The following is a 26,042-nucleotide window of genomic DNA, read 5'->3' as shown; positions in this document are numbered from 1 at the left end:
TTTGATACGTTGTAGACGTGTATCTATAGTAAACCATACGTCTCTAGTTTAGTAGTTATTTAGACCATCTGCATCATCAATTAAAAATCAAAAACAATATAGGTGAGATCGCAGTCAAGCATTCTAGTTTAGCAGTGGATTTATAAATGGTTGACAAAGTTTTTACTTAATCCGTATCGAAGATCATCTTTAAGCGAATCTGTATCTTACATGATTACGTGGAACGTATTGATGGCGTTCAAAATGATTATGAGTTTAGAAATAAAGGTGTTCCAGCTATGAAAATGTATCGCACTGTTCTTTACTTCTGCTAGTTTTAAAACTAAAGAAAAGATAGTAGTGATAGATGGCGCTGATATCGAGATTTAAAGAAGACCGACAGTTCTCATTCTCGTGTAGTGCGACCGTGCGATTCTGCCAAACATCAAGAATCAACGTTTATAAAAACTGTTGCTTTATAATCGATGTTTCATTGTTGTAACCGTTTTCGTCGTGTAAACAGCTTCCTCAAAATGCCGGTTTGTGTAGTTAAATGGCATAAAAAAACGGTCAACAACTTATAGTTTATGTATGTAATTGAAAGTCCTTCATTTTTTTATTCCTTCATTTTCATACAAACTTGTAAGAGCCTCTAGACTTCTTTAATCCCGCCTTCTTCAAAATCCGTTCTTAGCGGATACTTACTAACTATAAACTACCTCCCTGCTAAATTTCATCTTTGTACGTCAAGCGGTTTTCGAAATTTCGTGAGAATCATCTTTCGCATTTATATATTAAGAAGACTAGCCGACGACCGAACATTTTTTTCCCGTTTTCGCCACATTTTGATCGATCGTAGCGTGAGGATTGACTCGAAGCTTATAGCCTTCCTCGATTAACGAGCTTTTCAAATCAAAAAAAATTTTCAATTCTAACCATTCATTCGTCAGTAGGTAAGGCAGAAGTACAAAATTGTCTGAACCGGCAGAGCAAATGTCGTACGATGACGTTACGGCACTAAATACAGGCTGATCGCCGCGCACTAACTTTAAAATTCTATATTTTCAACAGAGAATACAGAAAGGGAGAAAGCTAACATTTAAAAATAGTTAACATTCTTCATTGCGCCGCTAGTCGCGTGCAGCTTAACTTGCGCGCACATAATTGTATGTAGTGCACACAGAATAGCAAGGAACATATTTACTCAGGAGCAAGATAGTATATTTATTGATGTAAATATTTTCATTGTGTGAGTTTACCTCATCCCCTCAAAAAATTACAGGCAATTTTGTTGGTGAATTTGGGTGCGATACGTCCATTTGTAAGCCTAAGTGCGATACAAAAGAGTAGAAAATAAATGAGGTCGCACTAAGACGCATTAGTCTCAGATGAATTAATTAAATCTACTAGAGCCTGAGTGAGAAAAAAACAAATCTTGTCTATGCTAATAGAGACATTTCCTGCTGTCAAAACAGAAATTTCAAAATTTGACGTCCAGTTTCAAAATTTGAAAAATGTCTGTTAATTATCTTGTGTAAACGAATTGAAAGGAATTTTCAAATACTTAACTCGTAAATTTTACGTGAAAATTGTGAATCAATCTCTTAAGAGCAATTGTATATTTTGTTAGTAGGGTATCTAACGCGAAAAATGATGATAACACAATCGTGTGTGAAGAAAATAGATGGACTGAATACGTTGTCCTGCTTAGATGCTGAACTAATTTATCCGAAAATAGTGATTTACGAAGATAAAAAGACCATTCACAGTTTAGATATCACAGATCTTAATGAAGTTTACACTACAGTTCATTCATTTCAAAGCGATGTAGTAAATCGAATAATATACAAAGAAAATGTTTGGGTGGTCTTACAATCGGGGGAAGTTTATGTTGTGAACTTGAAAAATGGTGCTCTTAAAGAGGTCATATGCACGAGTAATGCCAATTACAAGATTCGAAGATTTGCTACCCATGATTCCAAGTTGGTTTTCATAAGCGAAAGTGGCGAACGACTTACTACTACACTCACCAACAAAATTTTGCAGGAAGAATTGGACAATACTAATACAAATAAAATCAGCGTGCCCTTGGACAGAGCCCCTATACCTCTAAACGCTATATACAGAAACACTAGAAATGTAAATAATGGATTAACAATCTATATTGATTCAGGAAAACTTATCATGAAATGTCTGTGTACTGGTTTAACTGATGTAATCGCTGTTAATCCAGATTTACAGCATGTTTGTCTTTGGAATGAAATGATTGTAATAACTATGAATTCAATAATGTTGTTACTCAATGAGAAGTTTGAGTTAATCTTTGAATTTCAAAATATGGGTCTGCAATATTATCCATTGGCTTCTCACAATGATGTATTTTTTTACATCACATGGAATAATGAAGAGGTAAAATACCGATTTTATATACTCATTAACTGTCGTACAAATTACCTACATAGATCCTGTTCTTGTAGGAATATTGTGATTAAGAGATATGCTATTCCAGACACTCATGTCTACTGTATAATTTGTTCAGCAATTCTGGTGAACAAATAAAAGCTGGCTATGCATAAAATTTATTTTGAATTATTCTTTAATGAATTATTTTATTACTTAAAGTAATTCTAATCAATGGTATAATATATTTTTTTTATGGAACAGTATCATAAAGAGTACAGAAAGCTATAGGATACTGGCAGCTCCAAACCATATTTGGCAGTCATTAAAGTTATAAGAGGTGTATGAACAGCAGTGGATGACCATCCAACACCTGACAATGATGATTATGGAGATTTTTTCGTAAATATAGCATATTTTTGTCTGCATACTTACTCATGAATAATACTTTCAGATTGGTCTGCATTATGCTTCATTGGCAACTGGTAAAGAACAGCAAGATAATAATTTTTCAATTGGTTTTAAGACAAAACTTTCATCTCAAGACTCTCTTAAAATTCAGTTGAAATCTTTGGTGGATGAAACTTTATCCAATTCTAAAATATCTGATCAGGTAATGCCTAAATTGCAGGTATTATTTAATGAAATTGAAGATTTTGATTTCCTTGTTAATACTGTTTCAAAACTTTGTAATCACAATCTTTTGTACAAGTCCCTTGTATACCCTCTACAAAAAAGAATTTATGCAACAGGTGATCAGCACCTTATTTACTATATTTCTGATACCATGATCAAAACTGATTTGTTAGAATATATATGTTTTAAAGGTGGGAATTGTTATCAAGACATTAACATATTTGAAGAAAAATTCATTGGATTGTGTGTAACATTCATATCAAAATCTGATTTAGATTTAGCAACAATATGTTGGTTAAAGTACACTGAAATTAAGCATACATTAAACTCTGATGATGTAATTAGTATATTAAATGCCATACCATACAATATTAAAATGGGATCCCTAGTTATATGGTTTCGAAACTTTGTACCTCCTCTTTTAGATCAAAACCCTTTTTATATTGATTTATTTGTCAAATGGACTACTGAGAGGATTTTTCTTTTGGAACAATCACCCTACTGGCCAAAAATTGGCTTGAAATTTATTGCGACTATTATAGAGGTTTTAGAGACGTCAATAAAAACAATTTGTGTAAGACCCATTTCAATTGATGATCTTGATATTATAAAAGATCACATAACATATATAATGGAACTAAAAGAAAAGTATAAAATTAACATGCTGCTAAGTGAGTTCAGTTCTCAAAGTCCATCAGAAATCACACTTATTATGTTACGCAGATGTTATACAGAAGACCTTGAATCTTTTCTGCAAGAAAGTTTGCCATCTTACACTTCAAGACATCTACTTGAAATAGATGACACATTACGTTCTTTTATTGAAAGTGAAGCCGCAACTAGTGGCGGTTGTATTGATGGCAATCGTCTTAAGATATTGCTGAGCTCATTTCATTCGCCTACTAATAGACTAGATTGTCTTCTAAATGTTCTGAAAGTATTGGATGTGCCATGGGATACAAAGGTCTTAGAAACGGCTGCAGCAGCAGCTTCCCTAGTTTTCAAAGATTTTACTCTTACGGATGCTGATCGCTTGTTAGCTCAAGAAATTTACAAGGAATTAAATTACTCCAAAATTAAAGTTATTCTGAAGAAGTACAATTTTCATCTAACATGTACTGATTATATATTAGTTATCCACAAATTAATTAATGCATCAACAGTAGATTTGGATGATTTAAAAATCATCACAAGTATTTTAACCACCTATGCTAATTATGCCAACACCTTGTACTTGGACAGATGTCTACGCGATTGTGATACTAAACTGGCACTACAGTATTTTAGGGATCTATCTGTACGTGTCCAACGAGTTTTAATAAAAACAATTTTGAATAAATATGAGCAGATAATTACAAGCAAAACTATAGACCCTCTCTTGGAAAGAAACTATGCAGATTTTCTGAAAGGTTCTTCACTGTTGGATGATATACAAATAAATTCTATTGAAAATCTGTACTATCTTAAAAACTCATACAACATATTATTAAATTTAAATAGTATTAACAGCAGTAAGTGTCGTGAAAGTTCATTGAGCAATTTGAAACAAAATGAAGAAGTTATATCAAGTTTGGGTCGTGGAAGATGCATTTTGCAACTAATAAACGGCGAGCAAACCAAGCTAGTGTCGCTATTGCGCCGCACTTCTTCAGGCCACAACGTACGAATTCTTATTGAATCATTAATTCTAGCAAATTCTTCAAACAAAAATGATATTAATGTTTTATCACAATACAAAGATGGTCAAAACTCAACTCTTTTATTAGAATCATATGAGATACTTTCAGAAGTTTTATCTAATTGTCAAGAAGAACATTTACATGATCTACTTAATTATTTATCCATAATTAATGCGTTAATACATGCTGGCATTATCTTAAAAAATCTGTCTATTGCTTGGAAATTTCAATATATATTTTTACCTATGTCGTCGCTAAATACTTTGAATGATTTAATTCATTACTATTCATCTTCTGCTGAGAAGAATATACTGACATCAGAAAATACAAGTATATTTAGCAAGAATGACTTCATTCCTTTTCGCATTTTCGCAAATATTTTGGAACACTCGATAAAGACAGGGACAACTCTTTGCGACGACTTTTATAAAATAAGAGACCAAGTTACAAAAAGGCTCCTATCAAAAGTTGTTGCATTACAAGATATGGATCAAGTTTTGGTAACTAGTTTATTGCTCACTCTTAGAAGTGGCGAAATAATGGAAGATAAAATTTGGATTTTAGAGTTACTGCGCGGGCAATCAGAATCTTTATCTCCTATAGCCATGCAATATCTTTCGACGCCTCTTATTCATCGTACTTTTGATCTTGAGAATATTCTACCAGGCAACAGTTTTTCATATCCTCCCCAATATATTCTAAAGTCAAAGTTCAATATCAATTTATCTGAAATCGCTCTCCCAGAAAATACAGAAGAGACTTGGGATGTGAAGGTTTTGCTGTTCTATATTTTGCGAAATGATCCCTATATACCTTTCGAAAGACTTTCCGACTTATGCCTGACATTGAGTATTTCTCGTAATGATGGTTTTTCTTTGCTACTTGTATCGTTGCTAACAAACTGGAATTTGAAATATAGAACCGTTGAAAACGAATTAGGGTTTCGAGAACTTTCCATTGTGAATGGATTATCCCAGTTGTTGCCAAAGTGTATGGTAATTTGGCAAAGTATTGAAAACAAAGATTTTATAAAGGATATATTGAATGATTTTTGGAAAAATGGAGAACTTGTAATACATGGTTGCCTCGTCTCTATTAACCCATATTACTATGAAGTTTATTTAAGCATATATGAGATGGCATTTGCTCCAAGTAATGATGCGAATAATTTAAAATATTATTATTTACTGAATTTTTTAAAGAATTACCAAAGAAAAAGCAGTCCTAAGCAATATGAATTTGAACTGTTTTCAGTTAAAGGCATGTTTCCTGAAATTGGACATTACAGATTACCTTTCCATCTCTTCATGCGGGATGATATGTGGTCGAATTTGAAATCCGAAATTACGTTAGAAACATATGAACGCTGGTTACCTGTAGTAGGTTTACTCTCACTTGATGGCGAGTTACAAACCGCCAAAGATATGATTTGCAGTAATGCTGTGAAACAAACTATGACTAACCGTAAAAGATTTGAACCTAACGGTATTGAATCAAAGGATAACGAACCTTGGAGATTAATATCTCTAGAAGAACCTTTACTTCGTACGGCTCATAGATGTGTAAGATACATCGCAAATATGGAGTGGGCGGGTGCGTGTCTATTTTATGTTCTTCAAGGATGTGCTAGAGGAGCAGATCAAGTAGCTGCCGCTCAGCTTTGTTATCAATTTGCACAGCGCTGGGCGACCCTTCAACCTGGCAACAAAGCCGTGAGGCAAATGGAAAGGCTACACTCAACACTGTCAACTCGCCATGCTTTACATAAAATTGATTGGGCATGTGAAGAACTTATACGTCTAACCACTGAACCCGTCCAACTTATTTACGCTTTATATTTCCATCCGAATTTTGTAGAGAAATTTTCCCGTCACGACATTAATCGTGCTGCAAATGAAATAGCAGATAAAAATGGCATCAACATAAGTTCAATAAGAATACAGATATTGGAAAACTTACTCGAAAAATCGTACAAAGACAATAAAAGTTTACATGGCTTAGAAATGAAAGATTTAATAACAGCTAAATATATTTTAAAAGCTACATGCCCAAAAATGGGAGCCATTTATTTGTCCAGAATTGCCTTTGATGAAGAAAGTGATCACAACAAATGTAAGAAGCTTCGGGCGTTACAGTGTTTAATGAGCGTTGTTGATTCGGACACTGCCATCAGAGTTACTAATCGCCAACGTGATGTCCTGTGGCTATCTTTATTAGAACTTTTATATGTCGTTAAGCTGGAAAAAATCGATGTACCATGGGTGGTTGCTACATTTTTGCAAGATAAAACTATTGCTTTGAGTCAACTGTTACAAGTTGTTGGAAATAATGTGGAAAGTTTGAAAATAGCAGCAGATTTAGCACATAGATTTGGAAATGCTCAACTTATGCGCGAAATTATACCAATGTTGCTTCGCACTTCTTTATATGAAGAAATCATTCCTTTAATTTTAAAAGTCCAAAATCCTCCTGATAATGTAATCTATTCTGCATGGAAAGCTATAATACTGTCTCCATTTCAACGAGCCGATTATCCTATAACTGATCGCCAAAAAACTAAATGCCTTAACGCATTAAACTTATTACCAGTTTGTCCAGTTATTAAAGATGAGGACTTAATTGAAATTTGGAAAAACTGTATTAGGTGCAAGTGTCTTGGGCTAGGATGTTTAATATTACCATACATGTCCCCAGAAGCTAGACATAATCTAAATGAACTGCGTAAAATAGATAAAAGGAATTTAATAATAAGTTTGAAAAATCTTCATACTGAAAGTTACCTTGTATCAGGGGCCATGTATGTTATCGAAAACTTAACACCAAGATTGTATAAATAGTTTTTGCCCATAATATATTATTCTCGTCTATTTGTCTAAAAATTGCATTTACTTAGATCTGTATTTATGTGAATACTATACAAACATGTATGATCCAAGAAAATTTCTAACAGTATGTGATCTTTTATCATAATTAGGTATATTCACTTAGTTGTAAGCTTAGTAAGAGTAACATGTTTATTTACTTATTTGAGGTGCCAATAAGAAACAAGTTTTGAGAGCTTGAATTATTTATTGTGATAATATAATTTATATTTTGAATATATGTGTTTTAATTTTAACTTAAGATTAATTAACCTACATCTATACTAATATTTTAAAGAGGTAAAGTTTGTTGTTGTAGGGGCCTAGGGAGTAATCTCTGGATCTACTGAACCAATTTTGAAAATGTATTTAACACTAGAAAGTCACGTTATTTGTGAGTGTTATGTTAAAACGCGGGGCGTCTATTAGTTTTTTATATATCCCATCCATATGACTGTACTTTGAACTTAAATACAAATTTATTAAACTCTGCCAATTTCAATCATTCTGTGCTCTTACATATGGATTGCAAGTGAATGACAATGATCTGATATGGGATGCTGATGGTATAACCATATCAAATAGAGTGGCATAGATACCATGACCTCGAGCCAATTGTTCAGGAGTTTCTTCAGAATTATTAGGTCTCCTGGCCGTGTCCACAAGATCTTCTCTAAGAAGCAAAATAAGCAATGTAGATTTGCAATGACTCATAGCGGCTGCTAAATGCATAGGAGTTTGTTCTGAAAATAGATATCATTACATCATAATACACTTATTGTAGACTTATTTTCATATAATATCATAGGGGATATGGACATTTAAGCTGACAAACAGTTTGATAAAAAAATATTATTTAAATAATCTGCACAATTTCCTTTTTATTAATGCCATTAAAACCACTAATGCTCATTGATAAATTTGTTACACTATTGTATAGTATTATGTTCCACTATTGTATAGTGTTATGTTACACTATTGTATAGTGTTATGTTACACTATTTATAACTCAAGAATGGTTGGACCGATTTGGCTGAAAGGTGGAGAGGTAGCTTAGTCCTGGGGGACGGATAGAATACTTAGCGCTCATTTACACGAAAGTTTATAAGGAACTTTAAAAAAGCATTCCAATATGGTATGAAATTAAATGAAGGTCTATTTCCAACGCCTAAAATTAAAATGCAAAAATGTTTTTTTTTTTTTAAATACATTTCCAGAGAACAGTACCTCTAAAATCCAAATCCATTAAGCTATTCTAGGTAATTGATGTAACTACTACATTAAAAATAATTAATAATAAATACAAGTGTGCTGTAAATACACAAGCAAATGTCATGAAAATATACATTATAAAATTAACTATAATAAACAATACCAACCTCCATCTGATAAAGCAGTAGGATCAGCTCCAGCTGCTAAAAGTCTTGCAACAGAGGCATAATTATTCCAATTACAGGCAGAATGCAAAGGTGTCCACCCGAGTTCTGTTTTGGCACTAATGTTTGCCCCAACACTTAGTAAATATGAGATTATATTTATGTGGTTACTGTAAGCAGCTCTGTGTAAGGGTGTGTAACCATCAGAGTCCCTGGCATGAACAAGCCCTGGTTGTTTTGTTACAAGTTCTTTCAAAGATTCAAGCTCTCCATTTTCAGCTGCCCACAAAACATGATCAATTGGATTCTCTAAAATAAAGGATAAGCATTCACTAACAATATTTATGTATATTAAAACAAAGCAGAGATGTGATAGCCATATGACCTCAGCCTTCGATTGGGAGGGGGTAGGTTTGAATCCGGTTTGGGGCATGATCCTCCAACTTTTCTGTTATGGGCATTTTAAGAAATTAAATATCACTTGTCTCAAAAAAGTGCAGGAAAAACATTGTGAGGAAACTTGCGTATCTGAGAATTATCTTAATTCCCTGTGTGTGAAGTCTGCCAATCTGCATTGGGCGTGGTGGCCTAACCCCTCTCATTCTACGAGAAGACTGGTGCTCAGTAGTGAGCTATATACTATAGCTATAGTAATATAGGTTGTAAATGATGATAAAAAATGTAAATGTACACTAAGACTACTGAATAAGGTTTCATGAGGTTTTCACCAGTTGATGGAGAGATTTATGAGGAAAGTAAGATGCCTATATAGTTTGTTAATGGTTTTAATTTAATTAGTTTTAAATATGACATTAATTGATGCTCCTTGTGTCCTGGGAGTTTTCATAGCAAATGCTGCCTAATCCCTTAGAGATAAAACAAAACAATGCATAAAGGGTTATTTCTCTGTAACACATCTACTAAAATATTGCCAGCAGCACAATATCTAGGTGTAGCTAATATTCAGCTTAATTTTGACATGTTTGTAACAACTCACAGGCAAATAGTACCTCGTGTATGGGAATTGTCATCCAATAGGCAACAGATGTTGACGTCCTAAGGTGCTGGAATAGCGAACAGGAAAGTTTGATGATTAGGCACATAGAAAGATATTATAGTACTAGACATCTCAAATTCCTCACCCTTTGGATTTTTTACAGCATCAACATCCTGATCTGCATCATCCCAACCAGATACAAACATGCCAGATGTTTCTGGATTTTTCTTGCATCGCTCTATTTCATCAGATATTTCATTAAAATCCTTTAATTTGACTTCTTCCTCTTCCGAATCAGACATGATTTTGATCTGAAAAAAAAATATGTAGTGTGTATTAATATGTATTAATAAAAAAACCGCCAAATTGAAAACCTCCTCTTGTTCTTGAAGTCAATATATATATATTAGGAGGCAAAAACGGTAAAAAAACATTATACATCAAATGATAAATTAAATTATTTCAAAATATTTTAAAACCGCACTAGATAAAAATTCTCTTTTCTGTTTCAGTGAAAATTAATAGTATTATTTATTTCCTACTCATACATACTTATTTTTATGCAAATCCCTTGGTTTCCTTTTTTCCTTGATTTTAATTTTTATTTTTTTATTGATATTCAGTAATTCAGTATGAAGTACACACAGAATAATAAATACAATAGAGCACAGACGACAAATGATTAATGAACGTAATAGAGAATAGATCTTGGCATAGATACCCTTAATCACAATCGACAAACCTTAATCTGTTGTTTTATTTGCTGTACTTTAACTCTACTCTGTGTTTAGTTGCCACTATTTGTCTATGACGGTGTGACCTACTTTAAAAAATCCTATTGCCGCTAAATGGCCGGTAACAATCGACTAAAATACTAAAATAGTCCGAACTCCGACCGTGAATCTGTCAACATTCAAGTTTCGTGGCAGTTTGGCATGAATGTAAAGCAAGTATAATAAAAAAAAAATATATTCACGAAAAGACTATAATCTGGACCCGCGAAGCGAAGCGAAGTTATTAAAAAGCAAGTAGGACTAGGGATGTGTATTTACGCGGCCAGGTATTTGCTTTTTTTGGGTACTGTACTGACTTGAAAACCTGGCAGCACCTTCAAACTATTTCAAGATTGTCATTTCATCAAAATACTACGCATTTTATTGCAGTAGAGAATGATTGATAAAATTTGATGTATGTCAAATACTACAAAAGTTCAATATTATTTACGATACTTAAATATATCTATCGTTTGAAAGTATTCTAAATTTATTGCTCTATACTAAAACCGTATTCGATGTGCAATATTTACCAACAAACAAATTTTTGACGGACGCACGACGCAGTGGGTGCTTTCTGCATCCACGACCGTAGGTTTGTTTTCCACAACTGGAAAATATTAATTGTGTGATGAGCATGGGTATTTTCCAGTGTCTAAAATAAAATCCGCTATCTTAGTACCCATTACACAAGCTATTCGCTTTCTTTTGGGCTAAGTAAGAGCCCCCGCCAAGTCGAACAAAAAAGCAGCACACCCGTACTATATTTTTCTAGAAGCAGTTCAAGCCTTTTGCGACCCCTATCTTCGTTGTGGATGAAACCAAAAGTCTTTGGTTTCGGTAACCAAGTAGGCAATAATATATAGACGCGGTGTTTAGTGTATAAATTAGGGGGAAATTTTGCAATTTCGGTCCAGTTTTGTGGATACACTAACTGCATATAAACATTGTAATTCCATATAATTATATAGGATTACAAAGTTACATTTGCAGTGAGTAAATCAGTGTTCCTGTATATTATGTATAATAATATAATGGAATCGAAGGTGTAAAAAGGTACTTAGATATAATTATGTTCAATGGTACATGGTCTACGGAATGAAAGAGCGGAATGGGACACGTCTTATGAAGTTGTACCAAATCCTGCAAAAATTTTAAGTAGACTAAATTTCCCGAAATCGCCATGAAAGAAAGAACACTAATAATGTCTAATAATAATAATTAATCATAACAATAGCTTGGCCATCGCATGAAAATACAATGTATCTCACAAGTAATACATATTTTATCCAATGGCATTGTTTACAGTGATTTTCAAGTTAATCTATGTTATTTAAAATACAAGAGATTTTTAATATAGATATGGCCACTGGTGTTAGATAATGACGTAATAACCAAAGAAAAAGGTCCTTTTTATGGTTGAAAAACTGAGTTGCAAAAAGTAGTATATTTTTATAAGATTCTTTTTTGATGCCATTTATATTTATTTCATAATTAAAATGAGGGTATAATCGCTAGTCATTTCACACCTAATAATAATTATAAATAAACTTGTTTAAAATTTGATTTATAAACTTATAACAATCCTATCTAACTAATAATAGAAACGCGAAAGTTTGTATAGATGTTTGTTACTCTTGAACGCCACAACTACATACCAGATTTGGCTGAACTTTAAAAATAAGATTAATAAGCGGACGATTCGCGGGCGTCCGCTAGTTAGATGTAGTAAAATATTTTGAATAACATTTTATAAAAAAAGAATACATCACTTAAAATATTAATGAGGAAATGATATGCATTTTCTACCTTCATTTTTAATTTGTTTGTTGATAAACAGTGCACATTGAGTATGGCCTTTACTATATTTTATATTTGTTTATTGTGATGTGAAAGAATTAATAGCAGATGTAAAATACTTTCAACCTATGAGGCTTCGGAATATTAATTTTAAATGCCTTGTTATTCTGTAGAATGACCTTCGAAATTGTTTGATGTTCAGCCGTTGTTTAAAATAAAAAAACACTAAAAATATTGTTAATGATTTACCGATTACTATTTTGAATTTTTATCATCCCTTTTTATTTATTTTTTTTGAAAAGTGACAACACTACAGTCGGCCATGATTTGATTGGTATTATTTTCAACATGGCGCCCAGCCTAGTTCAGAGTGTGTGTGTGTGAAAGTGCAGTGAAATTATGTTAATATCAATTGTTTATAGTGATAAATTTAGTGTATAAGTGAAGAGAGTGTGCATTAATGCAGCGGTTATCTTATCATGGCTTTGGATTTACGCTTGCACTCCCCTGCAGGCGCGGAACCTGTTGTTTATACATGGCCCCTCACATCGGGTCATGGCTCGGTAAGAAATATTATCATACATTGTTATACTGTAAAACATAAACAAGGTTGTCCTAATACAAGTTACATACGCAAATAGTGGAAACAATCTTCGTAAAAGCTTTAGTCGTGTCCTCAACTCTGGAGTTAAAATCTGAATAGAAATACTGTCATGCAGCATAGTTTGACTCGAATATCTATTATGCATGTATAGGCATTTACTTCGCGTAAAGCCTAAATTTGTTTCCTTATTTCTTGCTATTGACGATAATCGTATAGTTCTCAATATGCAATAATGGTTATCTATATCTCATTATGTTGCCCATCACATGGACCATGTATTGTGGAGTGTATTGACCTCGTGTTTTGTCAAGGTGTCGGCTTTTTTTAGATATGTACACACTCTTGCGTAGTCTTTAACCGTCCTCTTTTATTTACATTTGGCGTATTGGAAACAATATTTAGAAACTAAAATGAATGATTCTTCATTACAGTTATTCATTTTCTAAATATAAAACCATGTTTTGTTTTTATTTTTACAAAGATTAATTTTATGTAAACAAAGCCATTTGCCTATGTGTGCTTTCATAGTGACATTATTATTTGGATATTGAGGTTAAATCTATTTGATTGATTTATTTTTTGTACTATATTATCTACTTACATTTTGTGTCTTTATCTAATACCAATATATAATAGTACATTAACCCTGAATATTTTCTATAAGTTCAGGTGATAAATTTAAATTACAAGGAGTGTTGTCATTAGTGTATAATTTATTGATAATAATTTTGACAGATGTTTATGTACATATCATATAGATGATAATAAAATGATGATAAGTTATAGCTTTGTGTTTACATAACTTTTACCTGTTGCTTTTGGATGTATTTTTATTATAATAATATGTGTGGTGCAGACCAATTATAAGGTTATGATGAAGTACATTTAATATTGCTTATTTAATTCTTTACTTTTCTTAAACTTACCCACAGTGCAACTTTTTAGGAACCATATTTACCAATATGTATTAAAGATGATGAAGTAAAAGTGTTAATATGATTGATTGAAAATTATGACAAAAATGAGTCTATAATACAGACTATAATCAGATGACCTTGAACTAATTTAGACTTTAATTCTTATTTAAGTCACCCAATTTTATAATAATATTTTTTTAAAAGTTTACCAACTCACATTGGAGCAGTGTAGTATTTTTAAGCTGCAAATTCCCTCACTTAAGTGGGGAGGCCTGGCCCTGACTGTCAGTCATTGAAATAGGCTGATGTTTTTTCATGTATTTTAATCTGTATACACTTCACATACATAGAAGGAAATTGTTAGACCTGACAACAAACAGCTCTAATGTTATGATGACAGTTATTTGCTAAGAAAGGATTTCCCAAATTACGGGCTTATGTCTCAGGCGTCTGTCACCTTTATAAAAAAAACATGATTTGTATTGTAGTCATTTTAAATGTATAAATATATTTAAATCTAGATTTACAAGTATGTTTATAATTGAGTAACCATTTTATTTAACATATCAGATGCCATATGGTTTAACCTGTGTAGTTCCTGTTCTTGTAGGAATACAGGGATAAAATATAGCCTATACCACCTGGGATGGCTTCCCAACACTGAAAGTATATTGGTTTGATAGTTTCGGAGCTATCAAACAAACAAAAAATTAAATCTTTCCTCTATAAAATATTTATGTAGATACTATAGCCTTCTAGCCAGAAAACATTATAGACATTAGTTTATTTATATTATAGAATAGCGGACACCCACAACTTCATCCTCCCTTAGACCTCCCTTATCCGACCCTCATGCAAAACCCGTTCTTAGCGGACATCTACTAATAGTAAACTACTTCTCTACTAAATTTCACCTTGAAATAGTTTTTGAGATTTCGCTATGAATGACCTTCCACATTTATATAGATAATTTAAATATTGCACATGAAGAAATATTAATTTTAGGTATTTTTAAATACCTAAAATAGTAATTTACAAATAAGTAAAATATAATAAAACTTGAAACAAAATTACTTTTTACATAACCTTAAAAACAATTCTTTTTTTCAAAATGACCTTTCTTTGCTTGTTGCTGTCATAAATCCAGTAAATTTGGTACCAAGCTTAGAATATGATACATAATTTAAAATTTATTAGATATGACATGACATTTGTTTGTCGATAAACATTGCACATTGAGTTTGGCTTTAGTATAGAGCTGGAAAGCTGGTGTTATTGCATATGCATCTGACATTTGTCATTTATAATTCAAGAATTTTATCATTGTTTGTTCTAAGCTCACCAATTTGCTTTATTTATTTTAAGTATTTGCTACTATCTTTGTACCCCATAGTAAATGCAATATAATTATAAAATGCTGTTTGACCAGCATTGTATGATAGGCAATTTCACTCAAACTCTCTCGCTCTCTTATAGAAATCAGTGGTATGCAGAAGGGTAGGCATTATACTCATACAAATTGGAATATTCCTCGTCCAATAATGAATCCTCAGGGTAGGCAGAGCATTTTTGCATCTAAGAATCTATATTTGAGCATTATAGATTTTGGGATTCACTCAAGCCCGGCAGATAAACTTAAGGAAGAATACCTTACATGCTTAGTATCCCTAACAAGTATGAGCCCAAATGCTCTGTATACTTATACTTAGGGCAACTTATCAAATAATTAATAAAATTTATCATTAGAAGTAGTTACTATAATTAACCCATACTATAACAAACAAATTAAAGATGTAATTTGCTAGTAATTTCACACTTTCAATTATAAGTAACTTGTTCTTAAATTAATAAAAATAAATTTGATTGATGATTTTAGAATTTGTTTGTTGGTAAATATTGCACATCGAGTATGGCTTAAAAGTGTGCATTTAAAAAATCTATAAGGTTTACATGCTACTATTAATTTTGAGATATCCCAATAACGATTTTTGATTACAAAGGCACATTGTCTGTTTGAATTCATTAACAACCACTACAACAGGCTAATAATAACAATGAGGAGAATTTTAGCTGAAAAATTCTTAGAAGAAATAAAAATGCAGTAACTCATAATCTTTGGTGTCTTCCCTGACCCCAAAGTCGAACTGACTGACCTGACCAACAAGCCAGTTAGTCCCTCTTAATAATTTTCATAAAGAGTCAACAGCTGTGCATTTTTGCTTCTATGAAGTGCACTCCAGTAAGTACTTTGACAACTTTGCACAAGACAGATGCCTATTTGCCAACTGTTGGACAGACAGTATAATATTTATATAACCATTGTACAGTAATTATTATGGAGAGTAACATGTGGTAGCATTTTACTTCAATGCAATTTGAATATCAAATATAAAAGAGACTGTTCACTTGATCCAAATACAATACATTTCATAGAAGGTGTATAGCTTGGAATATATTAACTATTTCTTTTTAACACTTGTCTTAAAAAATTATTTGTTTACTTTAAGAAACAGTGGTACTGAAAATGCATTTATAAAATGAGGTGTTTTAGATCCATTTTACCTTGCTGGATAATTAATATTATACACAATAACAAAAACCACCAGTACGATAATGAGATGTGAAAACTGTCACTAATTCTTAATACAGCTCATACTAAAATATCAGCAATTAAACTGTTAGTATTTAGTAACAATACAATAGAAGTAATTAGCTGCTAATTATATAAAATGAACAAGAAATATTGTCTCAAAGTGACGAATTAATAGCCTTGACAAATCAATTTGTGGATTAAGTCATACAACTGTAATGAAAATTAGTTAAAATGATCTTTATGTCACGTTTCTTTTGACACCCCACTCTTTTTTTTGTTGATCCTTTTAGCCTTCATTTTCATAAAACATCACTGGAAAATCAGATTTCAAATAAAAATATTGTATCCAAATTACTCATAATCAGACAGACACATAACAGTCACACTTATAAGACACCACTTTTCCAGGGGTTAAACAGAACAACACATGCAAACAAGCAATCCAGCTGTATACAGGCAAGCATGGTGATTGGCTTGTGGCTTTTTATTATTTTGTACTGATTTACAAATGGATTATCAAGTACCTCCATAGTGTAAAATTCAACTGATACTGACTGATCTATACCAAGCCCAAAACTTGCATTGAAATTTGGTACACATATAATATGATATAGGCGTCCATCGAGAAAGATTTACCAAAGTTCACCCCCTAAGGGCAGCTACATTGGGAAAGTAAAACATCCTAAATTCACACGATCATTAATTTATAAGTGACTAGCCGACGCCCGCGACTTCGTCCGCGTGAAACTCGATGTAAACTTTCAACTACCCCTACCCAACTCTACCCCTACCCTACCCCTACCCTACCCCTACCCTACCCCTACCCTACCCTACCCTACCCTACGCCTACCTTTTCCTGATTTTTTTGCTATAAACCTCACGGAGCTCGAGACCTTACCAACGAATGCAAAAATGTTTATTAGTGATTGTCTATGTATTAGTGATCATTAATTTATTAGTGATCATCAATTTAATAGTGATCATTAATATATTAGCGATCATTAACATATTATATATTTTTAATTTATTAGTGATCAACAACTTATTAGTGATCATTAATTTATTAGTGATCATAAATTTATTAGTGATCATTAATTTATTTAAGTAATTATCTATTTATTAGTTATCATCAAATTATTATTAGTGATCATCAATTCATTAGTTATCATCAATTAATTAGTGATCATCAATTCATTAGTTATCATCAATTATTTAGTGATCATCAATTTTTTAGTTTTTATTAGTTGTCATCAATTTATTAGTTACCATCAATTTCTTAGTTATCATAAAATTATTAGTGATATGAGAATTTAAACTTTTTCTTGTGTCTAGCTTGACTAATGTCTGACATAGTGGGTCTGATTTTGACTGGAATATCACTGGCAGGTAGCTTATGTCTTAACTCGGGCTAGTTTATATTCTGATATTCCTACAGAATTGGAATCTGTGTAGATGAAACCAAGAGGCACTGCAGGTTCAATTAGCTGTAAAAATATGTTTAGCAACTTTGCTTTGGGTGGTTAAAACTACAACTATTGAACTATGGACTGTAAAACAATAAATATAAAACAATTTGTTTTGTTTGTTACAGGACAAACACGATGGAGCTTTAGAAATTGTAGAAACAATAAGGTAAGCAAACAATATACAATTTTATGATACACAAATAAAAAATGAATACAGTGAAAGTACATTGTACATATTTTTTTAACACACACATTACATATTTTCAAGACAAGTACAATTTAATTAAGTGTTTTACACTTTAATAATGATAATAGTTTCACTGTAACTGATGCCAATGAATTTTCACCTTTCAATGATTTTTCAGTTGTTCGACATAGTGTTTGTGGCAACTGAAAATACAAGCGTCAGAATAAGACGGAATTAAAAATAAGATTAGACAGGAAGCTTAAAACCAATATTGAAATTGACAAAAGCCCAGTTATCTTAACGTATTATGTAAAAGCAAACAAATGGTGATCTCTTATAATTACTCATCTGACAACTTTATGGAAGTTTGAAATGTTAAAACAACACGTTTAATGGTACTTGTTTAAGGATAAAGAATCTCGTGTCTCAGAGGAAACGTTACCTCAAAGTCGTGCGCGCAGGTCAATAACTTATCTAATGTGGATGTTCAAAAGCCATGAACTTAGAAATTGATTTAAATAGATCCAGGTTGATAACGATTGAAAGAATTGTGAAACATATCAAGTAGTGTATTATTCTTGTATTCCATTGCTACTGTTTTGAAGTTATTGTCTTGCAAATAATAAACAATAATATGCTCTAATAACTATGTGTTGCGTAAGTGTTCGCGTAACACGAAGGACGTCGGGGCGACGACCGGCCGAAACAATTTCGCGCGTTGTCGATTTACCTATTCGGTAGCCCTACTGGTCGACCTGGAATAAAAAACAATGCGTTTAATACTGAATGACATGTGCGATAAGCATTTACAAAACGCGGTGTCATTCTAATTAGTAGACTATTTAAATGTTACATATAGTAAATGCATAGTACGAGATCCGGCATAAGAAATATATACCCTCATCTGTATTTTATTTGAGATTAGAAATTATTGACTGAAAATGTTCACATTGACATATTGCAAATAGATAGCTTAGTTAAATTGCGGCCCGATAGTGTTAAATGATTATTTTTTTATTAAATTTATTTAATCTACTTCACTCATTGGTTAATTGAAATAAATCGTACTCTAGTTAAAAGAATACTAATAGTTGCTTTCACACTACAACTGTTGAGTTGCCAGATATAAACAGTTGAGTTGAGTTGAGACCCTCATCAGTTATGTAGTTGTCCAATATATCAAATATATAATATGTCCAATATAATAAAGGCTTATTTTATGCTAAATTTAACTGTATCAAGTTGCCTTGGATCTAGTTCATGCTTTCCTAGATTTTATATAAAAATGTGTCTGGCCGCAACTATGCGATCTATTTGCATTGTGTCATTGTGAATATTATCTATGATTTATTTTTTATCACTAGTAAATAACAGATGACGGTATATGTTTGTAATGCCGGATCTTGAACTAAAATATACGCAGCGAGTATATTGTAGGCAGTGGCAGGTAGGTAGGAAATGTCCATATGATCCGCATGTCTCACCTGTTTCGCGGGTCGGAACTAAAAGAACTAGTTTGGCAAGTTGACCCATTCGCTCCCGCCGATCGTTCGGGGTGGCGGAGGCGGTCGCGACCTCCTCTCGACCGGACGCGTTCACTCTTCCTTTGTGACCTTGAAACTTCGAATCAGGATTGCCCTTGCAACCATTACAAACGATTATGTACGCTTGTGTTTTTAAATAGCGATACGATAACAATGGTTACATGCACTCTGATAATTTTCATGTTAGTTTGTAGGTGGGTTTGGACGCAGTGTAGATAATTATTAATATTGTGTTTCAATGATAGATGTTACATATTTCAATAAATATTCATGTTAATGTTTGATTTTATAATAATGTATCTATCTATATATCTATGCTATTATATAAAAGCGAAAGCGAAGCTTCCACTTACAAAGATGAAATATATCATGAAGGTAGTTTATAGTTAGTAGACATCGCTAAGAATAAATTTTGCGACAGGGCCTGATTAAGGAGGTTTAAGGGCGGACGTAGTCACGGACGTTATTTACATTTATTTGAGTAAAAATAACACAATTTACGTTACTGTCTAAGGAGGAACCTTAACGGAATCAAATCAGCTGTGACCTTTCGATGTTTCTTAAAACGTAATATTATTAACAGGTGTAAAATATTAGGTTCTCTATCACTATGGCCCACCTGCTATAGGACTGCAGAAAGGTTAAAATATAAGTAAGGTTAGTTGGTTGTGTAAGGTGCTGGGAGCAGCTGTTGCATTTTAAAGACCCACAGCGCCCATTACCATTAAACCTTTTGTTGAATTGTCTTCCAAGAAACAAGGGGCTGGTCGTTAGACAATGAGTTTTTTTTTTTACACAGGAACTAATGTAAAAAATCAGAAATTACTACAATTTGTTTTGGCTTGTTTGAGACTATGCTTTCATAGGTGTATAAGTACGTTACTTATAATTAATTATGTCATTACAATTATTATATCGCAACGTAAACCAAATTTAAAAAACAAACGCAAATAAATATGCACAACAAGCTCATGACTAAGGGCCCCGTATAGGTTTTAAACTAGTTAGGTATGCTACGATAATAATTATTATACCCAAGTGCAGGATTATTCCTAACAACAAGCTATATCAATATGAACACATCAGTACCCGTACTGGGAACTATACCATTTGTAAATTTCTATATATTTAGTAATATATATGAATTATATATTAATTTACATCTACCAACCATATAGCATAATTACTGATGCACTTTGGAAAGACAAAATGTAGTAGAGAAATCATACCGTCGGTCTAGATGTGATTACCTCGTAACTAACAATTTTTGGTAAAAATTGATTTTGATGCAGAATGCTTCAAACAGCTTTTTCGGTGGTAGTCCGTAAATATCTTGTAGTACGTACATTAAAAACGGTTTTTGGTAGCATAAAACGACTTTTAGTGATACCTAAAAGATGTTTCTTGTCTCTCCTGTAAAGTTCGTCAGTTTACACTTACGAGTTATCACATCTAGACCGACGATACTACATTTTGTCTTTTCCTTAATTCTCATTCATAGAAGTGTACGATCACTAATATATATTTATGTATATTATTTTATTGTTCAGGTGGGTCTGCGACGACTTGCCGGAGATGAAAGGTGCATTGGAGAAGAACATTCTAAGCGATTACGACACCCACTCATACGAAAGTATGAGAGCGCTCTGCGATCGCTTCAACCGCGCCATCGACTCCGTTGTCGCTCTGGTAACTATGACATGCTTCAGTAAATCACACTACACGTTTGGCGCGTACATAAAACACGGCTGTAGAACACAAGTGGAACATTATGCATGATTGCGGTTACGAGCGCGGGAATTCAACCCATCCTTCTGTTATTTTATATTCAAGTGTTTATTTTTCTTTTTTTTTTAAAGAATATTTGCCATATCTTTTGTAATATAACCAATGTTATTATTCCCCTCCAACCAGTCGGGAAAGACTCTATTATAGAACCACCACCCCTCGGTGATGCGTCCAACCGCTCTTACCGTTGAGCTATTGAGGCTTTATCTATTAAATATATTAGTACGTTAGTCTATTTTTTTTGGTTACGTATTTTATATTATATTTATTTTTTTATTTTATATTAACATATTAGTACGTATACTAACATTTTTTGGTTAGGTCAATGACCGTCAACGCGGGTTTTTGTAAAGTTCAAGACACTAATATTATAAAGAGGTAATGTTTGTTGTGAGGGGTAATCTCTGGGTCTACTGAAATTCTCTTACCAATAGCAAGCCATGTTATTTGCGAGTGTCATAGGCTGTGTTTTATCCAGTATTCCGGGAACTACGCGAGTGAAAACGCGGTACGTGTGCAAGTATTACATAATAAGAATCCTAAATAGTTCTCTGGTTAAGAGATCACCCGTTGGACTATTGTTGTACAAATCGCTTTGTTGGAGAGGGATACATTAATTCAATTCAATAATATGGATTCCTTCATACAAATATTAGAATTGCGAAAATAATTGACCCATCTGTTTGTTTGTTATGATGTCCCGTTTAAATCTATAGCAATTTTGATGAATTCCAAAAATGAACCTTTCGCTAGTTTAGAAGGCAGTTACACACAAAACAGCATAATATTTCTTTTTTTATAATATTTATTTATTTGTGAAATAAAACAATGATACAGATACATGAATGCATTCTTTACGACTATGAATGAGTATATTACTATTGTATGAGACTTTCACATTGTCATAGTAAGTTAATGTGTTTGATTAAGAGCCAGTGATAGCCCAGTGGATATGATCTCTGCCTCCGATTCCGGAGGGCGTAGATACTAATCCCTAAACGATCTGGGACATGCACTTCCCAATTTTCAGTTAGTGCATTTTAAGAAATTAAATATTACGTGTCTCATAAGGCGAAAGAAAAACATCAACAAGAATTTTCTTAATTCTTTACGTGTGTCTGTCAATCCGCATTGGGCCAGCGTGGTGGACTATTGACTCGTCTCATTCTGATAGAAAACTCGTGCTCAGCAGTGAGCTGAATATGGATTAATAATGATGAATATGTTTGGTTATTTTGCTAGCTACAAAATAATGTAAGTCTCACAATAATTATTTAGTTATAAAGTACAATTATGTGAATATACGTATACGTCACTGTATAAACGTGACGTACCTACTCGTACTTGACCTACGAGGAAGAGGTACGGTTATTATTATACGTGGTTTTTACAAATGTGTCATCCGACGTCACAACGCGGAAATACTCACCATTCAGTAGATTCCTTGTCAAGGTAAATAGATTTTCCTGACATTAATTGTCCTGCTATTAGATTGATTGCCAATTGCCTGCCAATGATTTCTACCTTTGTGATACATACATACATATTATAAAAGTTGATGGTTTGTCAGTTAAGGCTCCTACCATTGGTGCTTACGGTAGGCAATTATGGTAGTTTGACCGTGGAGATAGCAGGTTTAAAGAGTCAAGAACCTCTACCGTCCAAGAAGAAAAGCGTACTTTTTAATATTTTCCCCGGCATAATATGAGAAATTATTATCCCTAGTCGTTAGTTAAGTTTCTGGAAGTCTGTTTGTAAATCAGTAAATAAACGTTGCTTCTTCAAGTACTTATGCGTAGTAAAAAATTAAAAATAAGAGCAAAATAATTAATAAAATTTATCAACTCTATTGTTATGCGATATAAAATTAGTTTCATATAACAATGTATAATGTGTATTAATGTTTGCAATGGTGTACACATTACACATGTAGCAGTAACAGCAGAGTGTTAGCAAGGGGCTACGCCCTCGTGCGATCGATATCCTGTACTATTACGAGCTAGCAGCAGGCTGGTTAGCGGCCCGGCCGGTGCACTCGACCTACGTCACACGACCTCTGTGCGTATGGACGACGTGACGGACCGTTCGCCCCGCGCTCGACTTTGTTAAGGGCATCCCTTCGATAAATTATTACATATGTACCTACTTACGTATAACTTTGGGATGAAAATCTCGTTCTTATAAAAAAACTCGACCGATTTGAATGTGTTGCATACCCGTCATGGGTGTCCCAAACCACCAAACTGAAGGAACGAAGTTCTTTTATGCGGCTTACAATAATGGAACTGACAGAAAACGTAAAGTAACGCAACAGCTCAAAGTACCAAGACAAACAATGTAACGTAACAGAGAGTATTTGAGGTTAAAAATACACTTACTACAATTTTCATTTTTTTTTTACGTAAAAGCGTACATAATCTCAAAGTACCATGATTCAAATTGATTTTTTTGTGTTGGATAGTCTATTTATCAAGGAACATTATAGGTATAAGATATATACGCTATCAGTAATAGGAGCGGAGCATTAATGAAAATTATGGCAAAATCGGCATAATTATTTCGCAGCGCACGCAACGCACGGTTAAAGTTACGCAAAAATCTTGTATAATGGATTTGTTCCTCTTTGAAAGTTCTAAAAATGTATCCATGAGGACAAAGCCGCGATAGTTTTCAATAAGAAAAAACATCGTTTCTGACGAGAGTACCCCGACTGCACAATTTATTTTTCAAGTTTCGTTTTATTATAATTAGCTTAGAAACTTGGGTATGGCCCTTAAGCTCTTTGATCACATGCTCTTTTGCACAATGCCCTTTTATACATTACTTCAATAGATAGTTTGTATAGCCTTAACGCATACACCTGCCCGTCTAGGGAGATACTCATCTACTCTTTAAGTGATAAAATCTTAAGAATTTCCTTATTTTACAGTCATCTAACAGTGCCAGGTAAAATTTATTTACATATAGCGTAAAATACCACATAGAATATATAAAAATAAAACCTCTTTTGGAAGTCTGCTAATGTTTGTTGTTGATTAAATTATTTACGTGTTTATTCTTGAAGTATTGGTGAAGATTCTGCGTAAAAACAGTAAACTTAAACGAAATAGCCATTAAGAACACGTTTTCTTGCCACAGGGCTTGTTATCATAGCCATTAGCACTGTTATCTCAGAAGGTCAGTTTTCTAGTGATGTTCACCTTCAGATCCGCTACGTAGCGGCTAGCGGTTAAGGGCTAGTACACACCAGGCGTGTAACAGCGTGTCTTTTTAACCGACTTCAAAAGGAAGTAGGTTCTCAAGTTGATCGGTATGTTTTCCGTTGTGTTTTTGCTCTAAACTCCTTATTTAAATCGCAGTTGTGAGAGTTGTAAAAGCTCTGCTAGTACGGTACGTTTCTCTAAAGGTGTCTCTTTAGAGATCAGTGCGACTCTCCTATGACTTATATTGGAATCTACGACGTCCTTAGCCCGCTTTCATCTTTCAGATAGGATCATCACTTACCATCAAGTGAGATTGTGGTCAAGGGCCAACTCGTAAAGAATAAAAAAAACTTTGTCTCATTATAATATTAGTAATAGATTAACAAAGTGCGCCATAGCCATAAAAAGCGCAAATTGAAATGCTATACAGTAATAATAATCGCAGCAACAACAAAGGACCCTTCATATTTTATTGTTATTGAGTGGTGTATTACACATTAGGAGTTGCGTAGTGTTCCGTATTGTGTGACGCGTTTTAGGACTGGTGAATATCTGAGAAAGCGCAGCGACGCATATTTGTTACTATTACTAATATTTTTATATTGCTGCTATCCTCGAGAGCGAGGAGCGCTTAAGTGTTCATTAATTTATAAGTTCATTTTATCACCAGCTGGTCAATTCAGTAATTTGGTCTTTATTAACATCCTATTAAAATAAACATCAAATCAACTGAGAAATATCATCTACCTACTGTATGATATCCGCTAAGGGCTGTCAGTAGGCACCGGATGACATTTGTTGCATACTATCTCAATTTCGTATATGTCAACTAACATACGTCAAAGTTAGTGCATTACTCTGCAATTTGTCGCAATAATGAGTAACACCAATCATATTTATCAATATGATTGCTGGTCATTGTCTGACTTCTTGTTTATTAAAACACGCTGCAAAAGAGCGCGCTTCAACACGCCTCATGTGTAGTAGCTCTTTAGAAGGTACGTAATATATTCAATGTTTATGCGCGATTTTCTCCGCATTCAATTTCTACGTGTGATTAAGTAGTTTCCCTGGGGTACAAGAGTAATTTCTTTCACTGGAAACTTAAATGTTATTGGGCTAAAAAATATCTTAAGTCAAGTCCTGTATAATCTACCTGCCTGTGAAGGGCCAAACAAAAATGAGTTCTTCCGTGCCTAAGGTAAGCTGGATAGAAAAATATTAGGTACGTGTTTATAA

General features: G+C 33.2%; 3 protein-coding genes across 5 annotated transcripts in view; 2 read left to right on the top strand and 1 right to left on the bottom strand.

The window, feature by feature from the left end:
• The first annotated feature begins 1,277 nt into the window (after nt 1-1,277).
• On the top strand, nt 1,278-7,700 carry LOC112054175 (uncharacterized). Its single transcript, XM_024093861.2, has 2 exons — nt 1,278-2,388; nt 2,834-7,700. Exons 1-2 carry the CDS (start codon nt 1,630-1,632, stop codon nt 7,529-7,531), a joined length of 5,457 nt encoding a protein of 1,818 aa, XP_023949629.2. The 5' UTR covers nt 1,278-1,629; the 3' UTR covers nt 7,532-7,700.
• Nucleotides 7,701-7,743: 43 nt separating this feature from the next.
• On the bottom strand, nt 7,744-10,637 carry LOC112054176 (ankyrin repeat domain-containing protein 49). 2 transcript variants are annotated; one of them, XM_024093862.2, is made up of 4 exons: nt 10,481-10,637; nt 10,074-10,239; nt 8,935-9,240; nt 7,744-8,298 (listed from the first exon to the last, which is right to left on the bottom strand). In XM_024093862.2, the coding sequence occupies exons 2-4, from the start codon at nt 10,228-10,230 to the stop codon at nt 8,054-8,056; spliced, it is 708 nt and encodes a 235-aa protein (XP_023949630.1). In that variant the 5' UTR covers nt 10,231-10,239; nt 10,481-10,637; the 3' UTR covers nt 7,744-8,053. The 2 variants fall into 2 exon arrangements, with proteins under 2 accessions (XP_023949630.1, XP_023949632.1); XM_024093864.2 differs by having other exon boundaries at nt 10,471-10,489.
• A 2,196-nt stretch (nt 10,638-12,833) lies between these two features.
• LOC112054178 (histone-lysine N-methyltransferase, H3 lysine-79 specific) overlaps nt 12,834-26,042 on the top strand; it is a 40,798-nt gene continuing 27,589 nt past the window's right edge. Inside the window, exons 1-3 of one of the 2 annotated variants that reach the window (XM_052889599.1) lie at nt 12,834-13,064; nt 18,207-18,247; nt 21,363-21,501. In XM_052889599.1, the coding sequence (XP_052745559.1) occupies nt 12,981-13,064; nt 18,207-18,247; nt 21,363-21,501 (264 nt within the window). In that variant the 5' untranslated portion in view covers nt 12,834-12,980. The remainder of the gene's footprint in view (nt 13,065-18,206; nt 18,248-21,362; nt 21,502-26,042) is intronic. The other variant, XM_024093865.2, reaches the window with a different exon arrangement.

This window comes from Bicyclus anynana, chromosome 1 (genome assembly GCF_947172395.1).
Source record: "Bicyclus anynana chromosome 1, ilBicAnyn1.1, whole genome shotgun sequence".
In the NCBI taxonomy this organism is placed as follows: Eukaryota; Metazoa; Arthropoda; class Insecta; order Lepidoptera; family Nymphalidae; genus Bicyclus; species Bicyclus anynana.
Note: the sequence above shows the minus strand (reverse complement) of the source record. Positions and strands in the feature narration are given on the sequence as shown.

Coding starts and splice junctions, on each gene's coding strand:
- LOC112054175 (XM_024093861.2), top strand. CDS start 1,630: ATGATGATAACACAATCGTGTGTGAAGAAAATAGATGGACTGAATACG. Junction 2,389..2,833: donor TCACATGGAATAATGAAGAG/GTAAAATACCGA, acceptor TAATACTTTCAG/ATTGGTCTGCATTATGCTTC.
- LOC112054176 (XM_024093862.2), bottom strand. CDS start 10,230: ATGTCTGATTCGGAAGAGGAAGAAGTCAAATTAAAGGATTTTAATGAA. Junction 9,241..10,073: donor TGCTGTAAAAAATCCAAAGG/GTGAGGAATTTG, acceptor CCTTTATTTTAG/AGAATCCAATTGATCATGTT. Junction 8,299..8,934: donor TACTGCTTTATCAGATGGAG/GTTGGTATTGTT, acceptor ATCTATTTTCAG/AACAAACTCCTATGCATTTA.